The sequence below is a fragment of the Danio rerio genome, chromosome 9, assembly GCF_052040795.2.
Source record: "Danio rerio strain M-AB ecotype USA chromosome 9, GRCz13ab, whole genome shotgun sequence".
In the NCBI taxonomy this organism is placed as follows: domain Eukaryota; kingdom Metazoa; phylum Chordata; class Actinopteri; order Cypriniformes; family Danionidae; genus Danio; species Danio rerio.
The window spans coordinates 53,890,001-53,906,023 of record NC_141029.1 but is presented as its reverse complement, the minus strand read 5'-3'; the positions used below and the strand labels follow the sequence as shown (position 1 = coordinate 53,906,023).

At 30.2% G+C, this 16,023-nt stretch overlaps 1 protein-coding gene across 8 annotated transcripts in view; it reads right to left on the bottom strand.

The window, feature by feature from the left end:
• Positions 1 to 16,023, bottom strand: part of rbms1b (RNA binding motif, single stranded interacting protein 1b) — a 172,096-nt gene that overhangs the window by 3,568 nt on the left and 152,505 nt on the right. For 4 of the 8 annotated variants that reach the window (XM_087268581.1, XM_087268580.1, XM_087268582.1 and 1 more), the window contains exons 7-12: positions 14,590 to 14,705; positions 12,516 to 12,565; positions 11,842 to 11,929; positions 11,716 to 11,763; positions 10,511 to 10,621; positions 1,191 to 1,271 (exon numbers count right to left, since the gene is read on the bottom strand). In XM_087268581.1, the coding sequence (XP_087124707.1) occupies positions 1,191 to 1,271; positions 10,511 to 10,621; positions 11,716 to 11,763; positions 11,842 to 11,929; positions 12,516 to 12,565; positions 14,590 to 14,705 (494 nt within the window). The remainder of the gene's footprint in view (positions 1 to 1,190; positions 1,272 to 10,510; positions 10,622 to 11,715; positions 11,764 to 11,841; positions 11,930 to 12,515; positions 12,566 to 14,589; positions 14,706 to 16,023) is intronic. The other 4 variants (XM_087268584.1, XM_087268583.1, XM_087268586.1 and 1 more) reach the window with 1 other exon arrangement.

The window sequence follows — 16,023 nt, the reverse complement described above, 5'->3', positions numbered from 1 at the left end:
TTAAGCAATAAAACACCAAACACCATATACATGTAAACAATATTTAATGAATTAATAAATAAATAATAATAATATTAATAATAATGAAAGATTGTTTACATTTACAATGATTAATAATAATAATATTATTATTAATAATAATAATAATATTAATAAAAGGTTGCTTACATTTAAAATAATTAATAATAATAATAATAAAATAATAATAAAATATTATTAACATTTGCACTTACAATAATTAATATTAATAACATTATTATTGAAAGATTGCTTACATTTACAATTCTAACAATTAATAGTATTAATAATAATAATAATAATAACAACAAAAGATTGTTTACATTTACAATTACAATAATTCATAATAATAATTGATAATAATAATAATTAATAATAATAATAAAAGATTGCTAACATTTATAATTAATAATAATAAAAGATTGCTTAAATCTACCTTTATAATAAAGAATAATGATAAAAGACTGTTTACATTTACAATGATTAATAATAATAATGATATAATAATAATAATAATAAAATATTGTTTACATTTACAATTAATAATATAAAATAATAATAATAACAACAATAATAAGATTGTTTACATGTACATTTACAATAATTAATAATACTAATAATAATAATAATAATAATAATAAAATATTGTTTACATTTACAATTATAATTAATAATATAAAATAATAATAATAACAACAATAATAAGATTGTTTACATGTACATTTACAATAATTAATAATAATAATAACAATAATAATAAAATAATAATAATAATAATAAATATTATTTACATTTACAATAATAATAATAGCAAAATATTGTTTACATTACATTCATAATAATAATAATAATAATAATAATAATAATAATAACAATAGTTTACAATATAATTATATGTAACTGGTACTTTTTATGTGAGGTTATTATTATTATATTATTATTATTTGTTTATACAAACCTTATTTTTTAATATTGCACAACACACAGCATGTTTGTCAATATATTTGTCTTTGATGTATTTATTTAGATGCTCTGCTGTTTTTACTTCTTACTTCTTCTGCTGTTTGTCTACTTAAAGATGACTTGAGCCCAGCTGCACAATCTCTGCGTGTATTTCTCCATGTATAATGCTTGTGAATTGGATTAATGAGTGTTTTTGGCCACAAACTCACCTCCACGGAGACGGCGGCGGTCTGCATGTGAGTGTATGGAGGGATATACGGGCCCTGGAGAGCCGGACTGGCTGGCATAAACTACACAAACACACAGAGATTCACATGAAAACATCAGCAGATCTGCAGACTTCAGGCCTCTCTGCTCTCATTCTGTCAGCAGCTTTTTATTCTGCATTTCTGCTGAGTTGCGCGTAAGTCATGTGTCGCCTGCATTTGTTTAAATATAGACTCTTTTTCTGTGCAGTATTTGGACCATTATATGGTGAATCGTACAGGTGAAGTCAGAATTATTAGCCCCCTCATATATTTTCCCCAATTCCTCTTCAACGGAGAGCACATTTCTAAACATGATAGTTTTAATCACTCATTTCTAATCACTGATTTATTTTATATTTGTCCTGATAACGGTAAATAATATTTGACTAGATATTTTTCAAGATACTAGTGTTCAGCTTAACGTGACGTTTAAAGGCTTAACTAGGTTTATTAGGCAGGTTAGGGTTTTTGGGCAAGACACTGCATAACAGTGGTTTGTTCTGTAGACAATCAAAAACAATATTGCTTAAGGCACATGTGCTAATTACAAAGCCAGAGGGCCAAATGCGGCCCGTCAAACCATTTAATCAGGCCTGACAACAAGTTTTAGCAATGAAGTTCAAGTGGCCCGTGCTCACTTTCATTATTAGGTGTGTGACAATTACAATATTGAGACACAGGTGGTGCTGTTGCGCTGATCCATACTCACTAATAATGACGTTAGCATCACGTTACACTAAATGTAAACCAGTGGTGTAAAGTACTTAAAGGGTCACGAAACACCAAAACACATTTTTTGAGCTGTTGACAGTCGTATATGTGTCCCACACTGCTAAAAACACTATTAGGACACCTATATTTCACTAAAAAGTGTAAATTGGTTGTTTTTGCGTTATTTCAGGCAAATTCGTACTTCCGGTTTGAAACGAATTTTTGAAGCTGCATCACGGTCATGACATAATAGCGTGTATTCCAGTGTGCAGACTGGACGTCTCTGCCAGAGTGAGTCTTATTACGTCTTACAGTGTGCTGCATTAATGCATGAGTAAGGCTTGGTTCAAACCAATCAGCGCGCTCTATTGTGCAACTTCATTAATATTCATTACTGTCACAGTGTTTAAACGACAGAGACGAAAACAAGCGTGAAGTGTTGCTTTTATAGTTTGCTGCAGTTAAGTTTTGTTTTCATTTTCTCTCTGTGAGAGCTCAGACTCACGCATGGATTAACAGTGTACGCGACGCTAAACAACAATAACTTACGTGTCTAAGGAGGATTATTGTTTACCTGAGAGCTGTTCTCATCTGCAAACGCTGAGATCCAGATTCGCTTGTAGTCTCCTCTTAATAAAAGACGCGGCTCTAGTTGCTGGTGATTGTCCTGTCTCTACAGATTTGGTAAGTGAGCGACCAGTGCTCTTTGTTTATTCAGTTCGTATTTTGTTCGTATCAAACAAACTATTGCACCGAGTGTAAACAAGTTAGCACTAACAGTTACAACCAAACTATAACCTCGTGTTGGATTTGGTGACCGGAATAACACACGTGGCTTTCTGACGCTACCTGCCGTGTGCATCTAAGTTTCCGGGAAATGCTGAGTTTTTTTTTTTCTCTCATTCGCCGTGCGGTATCAAACATTGCATGAAAAATACATGCTTAGAGCAGTTCCTCGAATCAAATATCTCGTTTGTCGGGAGGGACATGAATGAATTCCCTGAATGAAAGAGCCAAACTGCAGTAAAGTCCACCATTTAATAATTTGGCAAATAATTCGACTACAGATGTCCATGGAAACACAGTCACATTGTCCGCTGTGGTTGTGTGTTTTGACTCTGAAACTCGCGCGTGCCCAAATAGACACTCCCACACCATGCCTCTTTTCTTCCTCCGACACTACCCCCTAAACAGAGCTGGACACGCCCACTTTTCTGACTTTTTCCAAAGTAGAGGTGTGAAAACACCCTGCTGAAACGAGGGGGTTTCATGGCCCTTTAAGTAAATGGACTTCGTTACTTTACTTAAGTATTTTTTGGCTACTTTGTACTTGTACTGAGTATTAAAAATTTAAGCAACTTTTACTCTCTACTTGACTACATTTTTGATTGAATATATGTACTCTTTACTCCACTACATTTGAACGGACGCTCATTGTTACTAGTTACATTGTGATTGTGCGCGACAAGTCGTCATCTCTATCTACCACGGCTAATTTGTTGGGCGGACAAGGCGATATCGCCATCTGCAGGCTGCTGAAGGTACTGTATGCTATTTATGAGCTAAATCACGTGAACGTGAATCAGCAGCTTGCCTAAAACCAGGTGTTTAATTAGCGACATGGCTGCAGCAAATGATGAAGCCGAAGTCGGCACATCAAGCAGTGCCAGCACTGATGACCATCCATGGCCTTATCTGAAAGAAAAGTTTTCATTTGCCGATGTGCAGGATGTCTCTTACAGGATGCAGTTTCTACTTTGTTTGCCACGAACCACGAAAATAAGTGCTTTTAAGAATTTATCATCAAATTTGAGAAAACACATTGAAGTAAGAGTCTATTTAATGTTAATTTAAAGTGAATGAAGTTAATTTAATAGTTATCTGGCAAAAACCACTGTGACATGACATGACAATGTTTTAGCTTAATTTTTTTTTGTGCAATGCGAATAAACGTTTTACTGAAATTATACATTTTGCATCAGGTGCATGTAGCTGTGAGGTTGTGATGTATTTTTCATTGAATTTATATGTAGTTTACCAAGTTGAAAAATAACACTGCTCCTCTTTGTTTAATTGTAATACAGAGAAAACATCCTAATCAATTGAAAAACTACTCAAATGAAAGTATTGCCCCCCCTCCCCCCCTTGAGACGGTGAGGTGAATCGCATGAAAGTCAGCTCTGATTTTTTTTACTACTTTAATTGATTTGTGCCATTTTGAACATTTGAGTTTGAGATTTTTTGTTCTATTTTTTTCTTATTTATTTTGCTCTGCCATTTTGAAACATTGAGGTGTTCAATTTAATTTCAATATTAGGCAATAAAACCTTCCTCTGTGTTCTTTGAGCCTACATTCAGTAAAATACTTAAGTTCTTTTAAAATCGGATACTTTAATACTTTAACTCAAGTCTTATTAGAATTGGTGACTTGTAACTTGTAATGGAGTAATTTAGTAGCCGGCAGCTAGCTCTCTGCAACTCTCACATGGTCGCCCACTGAAGCTAAGCAGGGCTGCGCCCGGTCAGTACCTGGATGGGAGACCACATGGGAAAGCTAGGTTGCTGCCGGAAGTGGTGTTAGTGAGGCCAGCAGGGGGCGCCCAACCTGCGGTCTGTGTGGGTCCTAATGCCCCAGTATAGTGACGGGGACGCTATACTGCTCAGTGAGCGCCGTCTTTCGGATGAGACGCTAAACCGAGGTCCCGACTCTCTGTGGTCGTTAAAAATCCCAGGATGTTCTTCGAAAAAGAGTAGGGGTTTAACCCCGGCATCCTGGCCAAATCTGCCCACTGGCCTTTGTCCATCATGGCCTCCTAACCATCCCCATATTCAATTGGCTGCATCACTGTCTCCTCTCCACCAATCAGCTGGTGTGTGGTGTGCGGTCTGGCGCAAAATGGCTGCCGTCGCATCATCCAGGTGGATGCTGCACACTGGTGGTGGATGAGGAGATTCCCCCCACTGTGTAAAGCGCTTTGAGTGCCCAGAAAAGCGCTATATAAATGTAAGGAATTATTATTAATTATTATTATAATTTTTACAGTAAGGTATCTGTACTTTTACTCAAGTATGCTTTTCAGGTACTCTTTACACCTCTGATGTAAACAAGATAAAATATTTCTGGGACTAGCACAATGGTCAAAAAACGCCTCACAGACCACCATATTAGGTCTGAAATCCACAAGTTCAGAGTTGTAGGCATCGACAGTTGGCATGGATCATTTCATGATTAGGTTGCCTTTTTAAAGCTAAAAGAAAAAGTTAAATAATCCAATATCAGAAACCATAATTTGCTTGTTACAATGTGGTATATCAGTTGTTGGCATTTTGTTTTATCATCAATTTTTCTGAATATGAAATTGTTTTAAAAGTAGACTACTGTTCTATGCTAGCCTACTGCACTGTTTTATGCTTATAATGGTTAGAGAGCTTATTTCATGTTGTGATACAGATAAAACCTGCTGTGACACAAATTAAATGTAAAACCTTACTGTTTTGATAAATGTGGTTTATGAAGTGTTATAGAGATGTTATACAGTTAATACACTTTTATTTTCTCCAATAAATACATTTTTAAAAATGTGTATGTATGGCCCTTTACTCACAACACTCGGCCCTAACAAAGTTTGGATATGACACCCCGGGCTTAAAGGGTGAAGAAGCAAATGCGTGTGTGTGTGTGTTGTTTTAAGAAAGCAACAATTGGAGCCATTTCTTTTTTATTATTATGTATAATGTTTATTAAATATGTTGATTGGATGATATGATTATTATTAAGATTACATTAGAGCTGAGCAATTAATCGTAAAAAGATGGCGATCTCGATTCGACCTTCTAGACCAGTGGTTCCCAACCTGGGGTCCGCGCCCCCCTAAGGGGGGCGCCAGAGTTCACAGGGGAGGCGCGGGAGAGGATAAGTATTGAGGTAGAAAAAGGCATAAAAATGCTCCACTTTTATAAAGGGCTTTGCAATTAATCGAATATCCGATTTAGATTTCGGTTTCAAACGATTATAAAAAAGCATTAATCGAGATAAATGATTATTGCATCATATTTTGCCACGTCCCAGTTGTACACGCTCTTAAATGGCTCTTAAAAGCGCGAAAGAGCTTATGTGTGTGTGCAGCACGATCACGCAGTCAGAACATGCGGCCGGTCAGCATTCACTCTCATTCACACACTGAGACGAGCAGAGGAGCGCAGACATCTAAAGTCATCTTAACGTGAGCGCTTTAATGGTAAAATAGGTGTCAAAACGCGGTGTTTAGTGATTATGTACATTAACCCTCATTTGTGTAATAAACAAACGAGTTGGGGATGAAAAGACGTGAAAGAGAAACCATTAAAGATACAGCGCGCTATAATCCTTCTGCCGCCTGTTTTTATCATTATTAAACAAACACAACGAGAAAACCCTCGCTGCTCTTGACTGAAGGACTGCTGTAGCTAAAGTGTTTTTCTTACAGTGAAGATGCTTAAAACACAGTTTGTTTTATATTTTTATTCTATTGTATTTATTTCTCTTTCCTTTGCAGGGTGGAAAATAACTGTATGTATACACTTGAAGTCAGAATTATTAGCCCTCTTGAATATTAGCAAACCTTTTCCTGCCCAATTTCTGTTTCATGGAAAGAATATTTTATTAACTTATTTCTGAACATAATAGTTTCGATATCTCATTTCTAATTACTGATTTCTTTTTGTCTTTGCTATAATGACAGCACATAATATTTTACTAGATATTTTTCAAAATAGAAGCATTCAGATTAAAGTGCAGTTCAAAGGCTTAATTAGAGTAATAAGGCAAGTCATTATAACGGTAGTTTATCCTGCAGACAATCAAAAATATATATTGCTTAAGGGGGCTAATAATATTGACCTTAAATTGGTTTCAAAATATTTAAACCTTTCTTTATTCTAGCTAAAATAAAACAAATAGAAGAAAAAATATTATAGGAAATAAAAAATTCCTTGCTCTGTTAAACATAATTTAGGAAATATCTATTAAAAAAAAATCTCAGAAGCGCTAATAATTTTGACTTTAACTGGCAATGGTTTTGAATAATCGTGATTACAATTATGACCAAAATAATCGTGATTATGATTTTTCCCAAAATCGAGCAGCCCTACTATTATATATGTATTTTTAAGTACCAAAAAAATAAATAAAAATCTAAACGCATGCTTAAAATTACAACATAATAGTGAAAATAATTAAAATAAATAACTTTAAATAATTAATTAAATTTTGCTCACTCGCGCAATCTGCTTGTCAACGTGTCGTAAAGGCAAAATCAAAACAAAAATGGCAGACAAACGTAAATGCAGGGATTCTTCAGAGGCGAAGAAAAAGATTAGACAGTATGACAAAGCCTACCTAAATTTTGGTTTTATTGAAGGCCAAGACAAGTTAAAACTGATTAATTAATATTTTCTATACATATTACTATATATTAATATTACACAAACACACACACACACACATATATATATATATATATATATATATATATATATATATATATATATATATATATATATATATATATATATATATATATATATATACACACACACACAGTACATATGTATGTGCGTGCGTGTGTATTTATATGGTGGGGGGGCTCCAATGTTTGTATATGTTCATGGAGGGGGCCCCAAAGAAAAAGGTTGGGAACCACTGAGCTAGACGATCTTAATCCAGCATTTCTACGATTCTGTCAATCATGTTTTCAAGTTCAGGAGAGAAGCAAAGGTGGCCGCAGAAGTCTTCACATTGTTTTACATACGTTGTTCAGCAACGTGGACACCTCCAAATGGTGTTGAAAGGGTCACATGCTGCATTTATAAGATATAATTCACCCCAAAAATGACTTTTCTGTCTTCATGTAACGTATTTGTGACCGCAGAATCTCACGTGACGTGAGCTGACCTTCAGCTGTTACCACAGGGAGGGCGGGTACGCGCGCCTCTGATTGAAGTTTACTTTAGTGAACAGAACCTGCATATGCTGTGAATAACAGGTCATGAAGTTGTAAATAACATTCAGTTTGTGGCACAGAGTGATCGTTTGGGAGCCGCGCGGGAAATTAACCGCTCTTAGCAGTGAAAATGAAACCAAAAGCACACACAGTGTTGCCAGATGTAGCTGACTGATTCCAGCTCAAAAAGTATCCAAAACCCGCCGAAATGCAAAAATACCCACCCAGTCTTCTGTATTCACGAAAATCATGTCAGTGACAGATCTTAAATATATAGATCTTATATATATATATATATATATATATATATATATATATTTTTTTTTTTATTATATATTTTATTATTATTTACCTTTAATTATTGCTTTATTATTATTATTATTATTTACTTTCATATTGTTAGAATCTTATTGATAATAATAATAATAATAGTTTTATAACTTCATAATACTACTAATAAAATATTTTGAATTAATGTAAGATAATACTATAACTTTATTATTATCATTAATAATAATTACTATAATAAATGTCTACTTAAATATTATAATTAACAATAAAATATTTTGAATTAATGTAAGATAATACTATAACTTTATTATTATCATTAATAATAATTATTATAATAAATGTCTATTTAAATATTATAATTAACAATACAATATTTTGAATTAATGTAAGATAATACTATAATATTAATTATTATATCATTTTATTGATGATTAGTTAATGATTTGATTATTATTTATTATCTATTGTCATTTTTATCATGTTTTTAGATTTTATTATTTTTATTTTCCTATATTTATAGGTTCATTCTTTTTTTCCTTTTTCCATATTGTTATAATCTTATTAATAATTATAATAATACTACTTTCAGAATTGAATAAAACTAATTATAACAAAATATGTTGAATTAATGTAAGATAATACTATAACTTTAATTAGAATAAGAATTAATAGGAAAGTCATATTTATGAATGTACAAATTAATATTTAAAAATGCATAAATTAATATTTTGGAATATGTTATTGCAGATTTTAGTCAATGAAAAATTGTACAAAAGTACGCACATCCCTCTTAACTGGGTGCTCGGCCAAAAAACGTAAAAGGTGCAAATAAAATTTTCATTAAAGGTGGCAACACCAAACCTCCAAAAATACAAATTTATTAAATTAAAAAAACTGACACAAAGCGTGTAAGATTTTAGTCAATAAAAAAAACAAAAAAAAAAAACAATATAAAACCATGAAAATGTAAACAATATTTATTGTTTTTATTATTAATAATAGTTGTATAATTAAAACAATATAAATGATAAAATATTTTTAATTAATGTAGGATAACACTATATTATTAATTATTATTTTATTTTATTTATCATTAGTTAATGATTTGATTATTATTTATAATGAATTGTCATTTTATTATGTTTTTTATATTTTATTATTATTAATTTGCTATATTTATTGCTTTATTATTATTTCCCTTTTGAAATTATAATAAATTATAATCGTATGACTTGTTATAATCTTATGACTGTGTGAATTCAAGTAACACTTGTTTTCAAGAGTAAGAGAATGTCTCCATTTCAATGTGGACAATGTTGTGAAGCAGTAATTGTCCATTGCTGTTGTTTGTGGAATAACAACACTTGTTGGATTTGCCCAGGTCAGAGCATTCAATATTACGCAACTAAGATTCATCAATAAACTCTGCTCTTTCTTTATTATCATTACTTCATGTCCTGCTTCTGCTCCTCTCTGGTTTCCTCAGTTAACTCCTATATTGATAAGAGACTGTTTTAAGTTGAATACTGGTTAACCGGTTTGGGTATTGTGCGGCTCTGCTGGCTTGTTGTCCGGATACCCAAAGAAACAAACATTTTCTGACAGGATCTGGCGTCCAGGGCTGGATCTTATTCATCTGGCATGGAGAGTGTAATCTAACAAGTTGACTAATAATATTGACTATAAAATGGTTTGCCAAAATTTGGGAAAAAAAATATAGAAATGTTGTTTTAAAATCTAAGAAACCACTCAAAAATTAAATCGACTGAAATTTAATTGACTAAAAATTAAATTAAAAAAAGTGTATAACAAATCAAAAGAACTGTAAATTTTAGAAATTTGTATGTGATATATAATAATTGATGATAGTAATAATTATAACAAGGGACTAAGCCAAAAAAATAAATAAATGAATTAATGAATTATAATAATAATAAACAATAAATAAATAAAAAGATTTTAAAGAGCAAAAAAAAAAATAAAATAAGGTAAAATAAAAATTATATAAAAGTAAATAAAATTAAAATATAATTTAAGGGACCTGTCTAATAAAATAAAATAAAATTAAATACAATTAAATAAAACAAAAATAAAATCATAGACCTCTAAAATAATTAAAATAAAATAAAATAAAATAAAAACAAAAAGAATTTAAAAAGATGAAATAAAATAAAACAAAATAAAAAATAAAATAAAATAAAACCCTCACTGGATTACCCAGCAACATTGCTCAATATGTTGCCCTGTGTATGATCAGCATTAGGGTGTAGTAGCAGTGCTGTGAGTGCTAGTGCTCACCGTCCCGGCGCTGCTGAGTGAGAGTGTGCTCATCTGCTGAGTAAGGGGACTCATCATGGACGCTTGCTGAAGAGACATGGAGTGATCTATAGAGGGCGAAATCACTGCTCCCTGCAACACCACAGCACACACATTCAATCAGGAACGTACATGTACAACATTTTATTAATTATAGCTAAATACAGCAGATAAAACACATTTAAAAAGCCTTTAAAAGCAAATAAATAAAAATATATACTAGTTTAGATCAAAGTGGGGCTTGGGACACGAGACATCATCATTGGGGGTCTCTTGGTGATTTCCAAAAATCTAACATACGTTATTAAACAAATAGAATTGTCAGATTTTATTCACAACCTACAGAAGATAAAAATAATATTTAATAGTTGCATAAAAAAATAACAAGCAAATAAAAAGCCATCAGCCTTTCAACTTTTTTCCAATAGGTTGCGACTGCTCGGGATATTACACTAGATTAATGACACAGCAATAGCATTGGTTGCAACACCTTTATGGCACTTGTGTACATTAAAATCAAAGGCCATGACTGAACATGGTGGACGGTCTCCAAAAATAAACCAAGAACAGTCTTGTGTTCACTTTATTAAGTGGAGTTTGTATTAAACTAAACAAATGAATAATGACCATGAAAAATTACATGGTTGATTGGCTGTTGCATTTTTTGTGTTGTAATTATGTTTGTGTTTAAATAGTTGCTATTGGTGTGTGTGCACTTTGTGTGCAATGTTTGTGTGTTTATTACCACTTTTAGTATAGGGGGGTTCGCAAGTCACTGGAATTGTTATTTTGGGGGTCGCAAGCTGAATAGTTTAGAAACCCCTGGTCTAGATAATGTCTAATGTGTGTGTGTGTGTGTATCATGTATTGAACACTTGATTTTTCAGTAGAAACTAAAGACTCAAAACTTGAATCAAAAATGTAAATATTAGATCAAAATACGTTTGTTTTATTTACTGAGCTTGAAAACCAATTATAATTGGTTTACTAAATACTATTATATTTATAATATTATATTTATATTTTAAAAGTAAATAAAATTTAAATAAAATTTAAGGTACTTAAAAAAACAATTAAATTAAATTAAATACAATTAAATAAAACAAAAATAAAATCAGAGACCTGTAAAATAAAATAAAATAAAATAAAATAAAATAAAATAAAATAAAATAAAATAAAATCCTCACTGGATGCTGGACGATGTAGGGCTGATGAACCCAGGATGGATTCTGGACCTGCGGGTTATTAAACACACAAATAGATGAGCAGAGCAGCTCTGATACTGTACACCTGTGCAGTGAACATGACTTTACCTGGTATGTGGACACAGGTGAGATATATGGAGACATGGGCGTCTGTGTGATCATTCTGTTCGTAATACTGTACGCGGTCGGATAAAACCTGCACACACATGAAAACCACATATTTCATACAAGAATGTACCATACTGTCCATATGGTTTGACTGCATTGAGTTTGAGTGTGTGTGTTTTGTTTGTTTGTGATGGAAGTATAGACATACATGAAAGACAATGCTGAAAAGTATTAATGAGTTATAGTGGAGAATATTAATATGTGTATGAAGTATATCATTTCAAGCATTTGAAGCATGAATTTGCAGATGTGTACAGTTTGCAACAATTTTTAAAAGAAATGTTAACTAATTAACCTAGATAAGCCTTTAAAGTCACTTTAAGCTGTATAGAAGTGTCTTGAAAAATATCTAGTCAAATATTATAAAATAAATCAGTTATTAGAGATGAGTTATTAAAACTATTATGATTAGAAATGTGTTGAAAACAATCTTCTGTCCGTTAAACAGAAATTGTGGGAAAAAATAAACAGGGGGGCTAATAATTCTGACTTCAACTGTATATAGTAAAATAAAAAATATATATTTTTAACAAATCACAAATAAAACCCATTTCAAAATATACACAAAAACTACAATAATACATAAGTAAAGCTAAAACAACAGATGCTCTTACCCATTTTGCATAGCAGCTGTGGTGGGATCGTATGTGAGGGTCATGCCAGCCTATGAGAGAAACAGGAGAAATAAATGAGAAACCACACTTTCTTAAATCCTTTAAGCTGCTTCTCTTCGCCAATGCAAGGAGGAAAAGCCTGAAAATGTGGAAATTGAGGTTTAATGAAATGATCTGGACTGACAGGAAAGACACCGTGATGCAATTACATGCTGTCCATGATGTGGCTTACAGATGATGGACAGAAAAAAATATAAATGTTTTTTAATCTGAGAAACCACTGAATTGTCTCAAATTAAATAGACTGAAATTAAATCGACTAAAAGTTTGATCAAATTAGATTAGATTAAAATTGATAACAAATCAAAATGACTGTATGTTACAAATATTTGCATGTGCTATGTAACAATAAAAAGAATAATGAGCAATTAAAAAATAAATATATACATTTACAAAAATGCAAACAAAAAATACAAACAAAATGCATAAAGGTGCAAAATTATATAGTAAAAACATCTTACACTTCAATACTTAAGGACCAGTTCAATAAAAATAAAATAAAATAAAATATTTAAGAGATCAGTTCAATAAATTAATATAATAAAATAACAAATAAAACAAATACTAAAGTAATAAATAAAATAAAACATTTAAGGGACATATTCAATAAAAAAATAAAAATAAAATAAATTTAAACATTTAAGGGACCAGTTCAATAAAATAAAATAAAAAAGTATTTAAGAGACCAGTTCAATAAAATAATAAAATAAAATAACAAATGAAATAACAGATAAAATAAAATATTTAAGGGACCTGTTCAATAATAATAATAACAATATTAATAATGATAAAATAAATAAATAAATAAAAATAAATAAATAAAACAAAACATTAAAGGGACTATTTTTATAAAATAAAATAAAATGAAAAAAAAAAGTATTTAAGACACCAGTTCAATAAAATAATAAAATAAAAGAATAAATAAAATAAAACATTTCAGGGACCTGTTCAATAAAAAAATTTAAAAAATAAAAATAAAAAATAAATAAATGAATAATAATAATAAATAAATAAATAAATAGATAAAATATTTAGGGACCTGTTTAATAATGAATAAATAAACAAATAAATAAAATAAAATAAAACATTTAAAGGACCAGTTTAATAAAATAAAATACAAAAAGTGTTTAAGAGAGCAGTTCAATAAAAAAAGAAATAATAAAATAACAAACAAAATAAAATATTCAAGGAAATTGTTTATTATAAATAAATAAATAAATTAATTAATTAATAAATAAAATAAAACATTTAAGTGACCAGTTCAATAATAAATAAATAAATGAAACATTTAAGGCATTTGTTCAATAATAAATGAATAAATGAACAAATAAATTAATTAATTAATAAAATAAAACATTTAAGAGACCTGTTCAATAATAAACATAAATAAATAAATAAATAAATAAATAAATAAATAAAAACATTTAAGGGACCTGTTCAAAAATAAATAAATAAATAAATGAAACATTTAAGGGGCCTGTTCAATAATAAATAAATACATAAATAAATGAATAAATAAATTAATTAATAAATAAATAAAATAAAACATTTAAGGGACCTGCTAAAATAAATAAATAAATAAGCATTTAAGAGACCTGTTTAATAAATAAATAAATAAATAAATAAATAAATAAATAAATAAATAAATAAATAAATAAAACATTTAAGGGACCTGTTCAATAATAAATAAATAAATAAATAAATAAAACATAAATAAATAAATAAAACTAAACATTTATGGGACCTGTTCAATAATAAATAAATCAATCAATCAATGAATAAATAAAACATTTAAGGGACCAGTTTAATAAAATAAAATAAACTATTTAAACACACACACACACACACACACACACACGCACGCACGCACACACACACACACACACACACACACACACACACACACACACACACGCACGCACGCACACACGCACGCACACAAGCACAGACACAAGCACAGACACACACACAGGTCAGTTGAAGGACAGAGAGTAAAAGTGCTGCAGTCTCTCACCAGTCTGCTCTCTCCATCTCGGCCCCAGCCTCGGCCGTTCTGCACATATTTATTTTGACTCTGCCGCTTCTTCTGGCCTCCGTCCGCAAACTTGCACAGCAAGGGCTCTGATGGGGCTGCAGACAAACACACACACACTCTCAGCGGGATGCAGACTGCTCACTCCTGCTTTTGACCAAAACTCTCACACACTGACTGACTGTGCTGTGTGTCTTTTATTACATTCAACATGAAGTGAAAATAAACAACAGAGCATTTTATCAGCCTATGAAACTACATTCGTTTTTTTGATGACATCACAAAAGCCTCATTATCTTTAGCCCCACCCCCTTTGATTACATGGTGATGCTTGATATGTCAGGATCGTGTCAGACATGAGGTATTATTTGTTTTAATTAGTTTCAGTCTATCTTTAATTTAAATTGACTTCACTTTAGTTAGTTGTTTTATATTGATCTGCCTATTGCTGTATAAAATAATAACAAAACCACAACTATGAGACTAAAGAGTTTTAATTATAGCAGTCTAATTTTGAGTTTTTGTCACAAATATGACATTGTCATAATCTCTGAATCTCTAAAATAAATAAACTATTAATTATTAATTATTATTTAGAATTATTTTTGCATGTAAATGCAAGTTTTTATCTTATGATTGTGATTTTGGGTAAACTTTGAGTTTTTTCTAGTAATTATGACTCTGTGTAGAATTTACAGAAACACTTTATTTAAAAACGTAAAATAGGACACAAAAAAAGAAAAATTTTCACCCCAAAATATATTTATTGGCTTTTGGTTGAGAATTTCAGCAGAAAAACATAAATATAATAAAAACAAAAAACAAAATAAAATAAAATTAAAATTGTAATAAATAAAAGTAATAAAATAAATAAAAATAAGTAAATAACAAAAAAATTAATAAATTAAATTAAATCAACAAAATATTTTTTTAAATAATAATAAAAAATGTAAAATAAACAAATAAAATAAAAATTTATTAAAAATAAATAAAGAAAATATAAATATAAAACAAAATAAAATAAATAAAATAGAAAACAATAAATAAAAAAATAAATCAATTAAATAAATACAAAATAAACAAAATAAAATACAACAAATAAAATAAAACATAAAATAAATTAATTAATAATATAAATAATATAAATAAAACAAAATAAATAAACAAATTAATTAATTAAAACAGATAAAATTAAAAAAATAAAGAAAATAAATAAATAAATAAATAATTAAAATAAACAAAACAAAATATATAAAACTAAATAAAATAAGGGGCGATAAATAAATGAATACACGGCATGGTGACACAGTGGGTAGCACTATCGCCTCACAGCAAGAATGTCACTGGTTCGAGCCTCGGCTGGGTCAGTTGGCATTTCTGTGTGGAGTTTGCATGTTCTCCCCGTGTTGGTGTGGG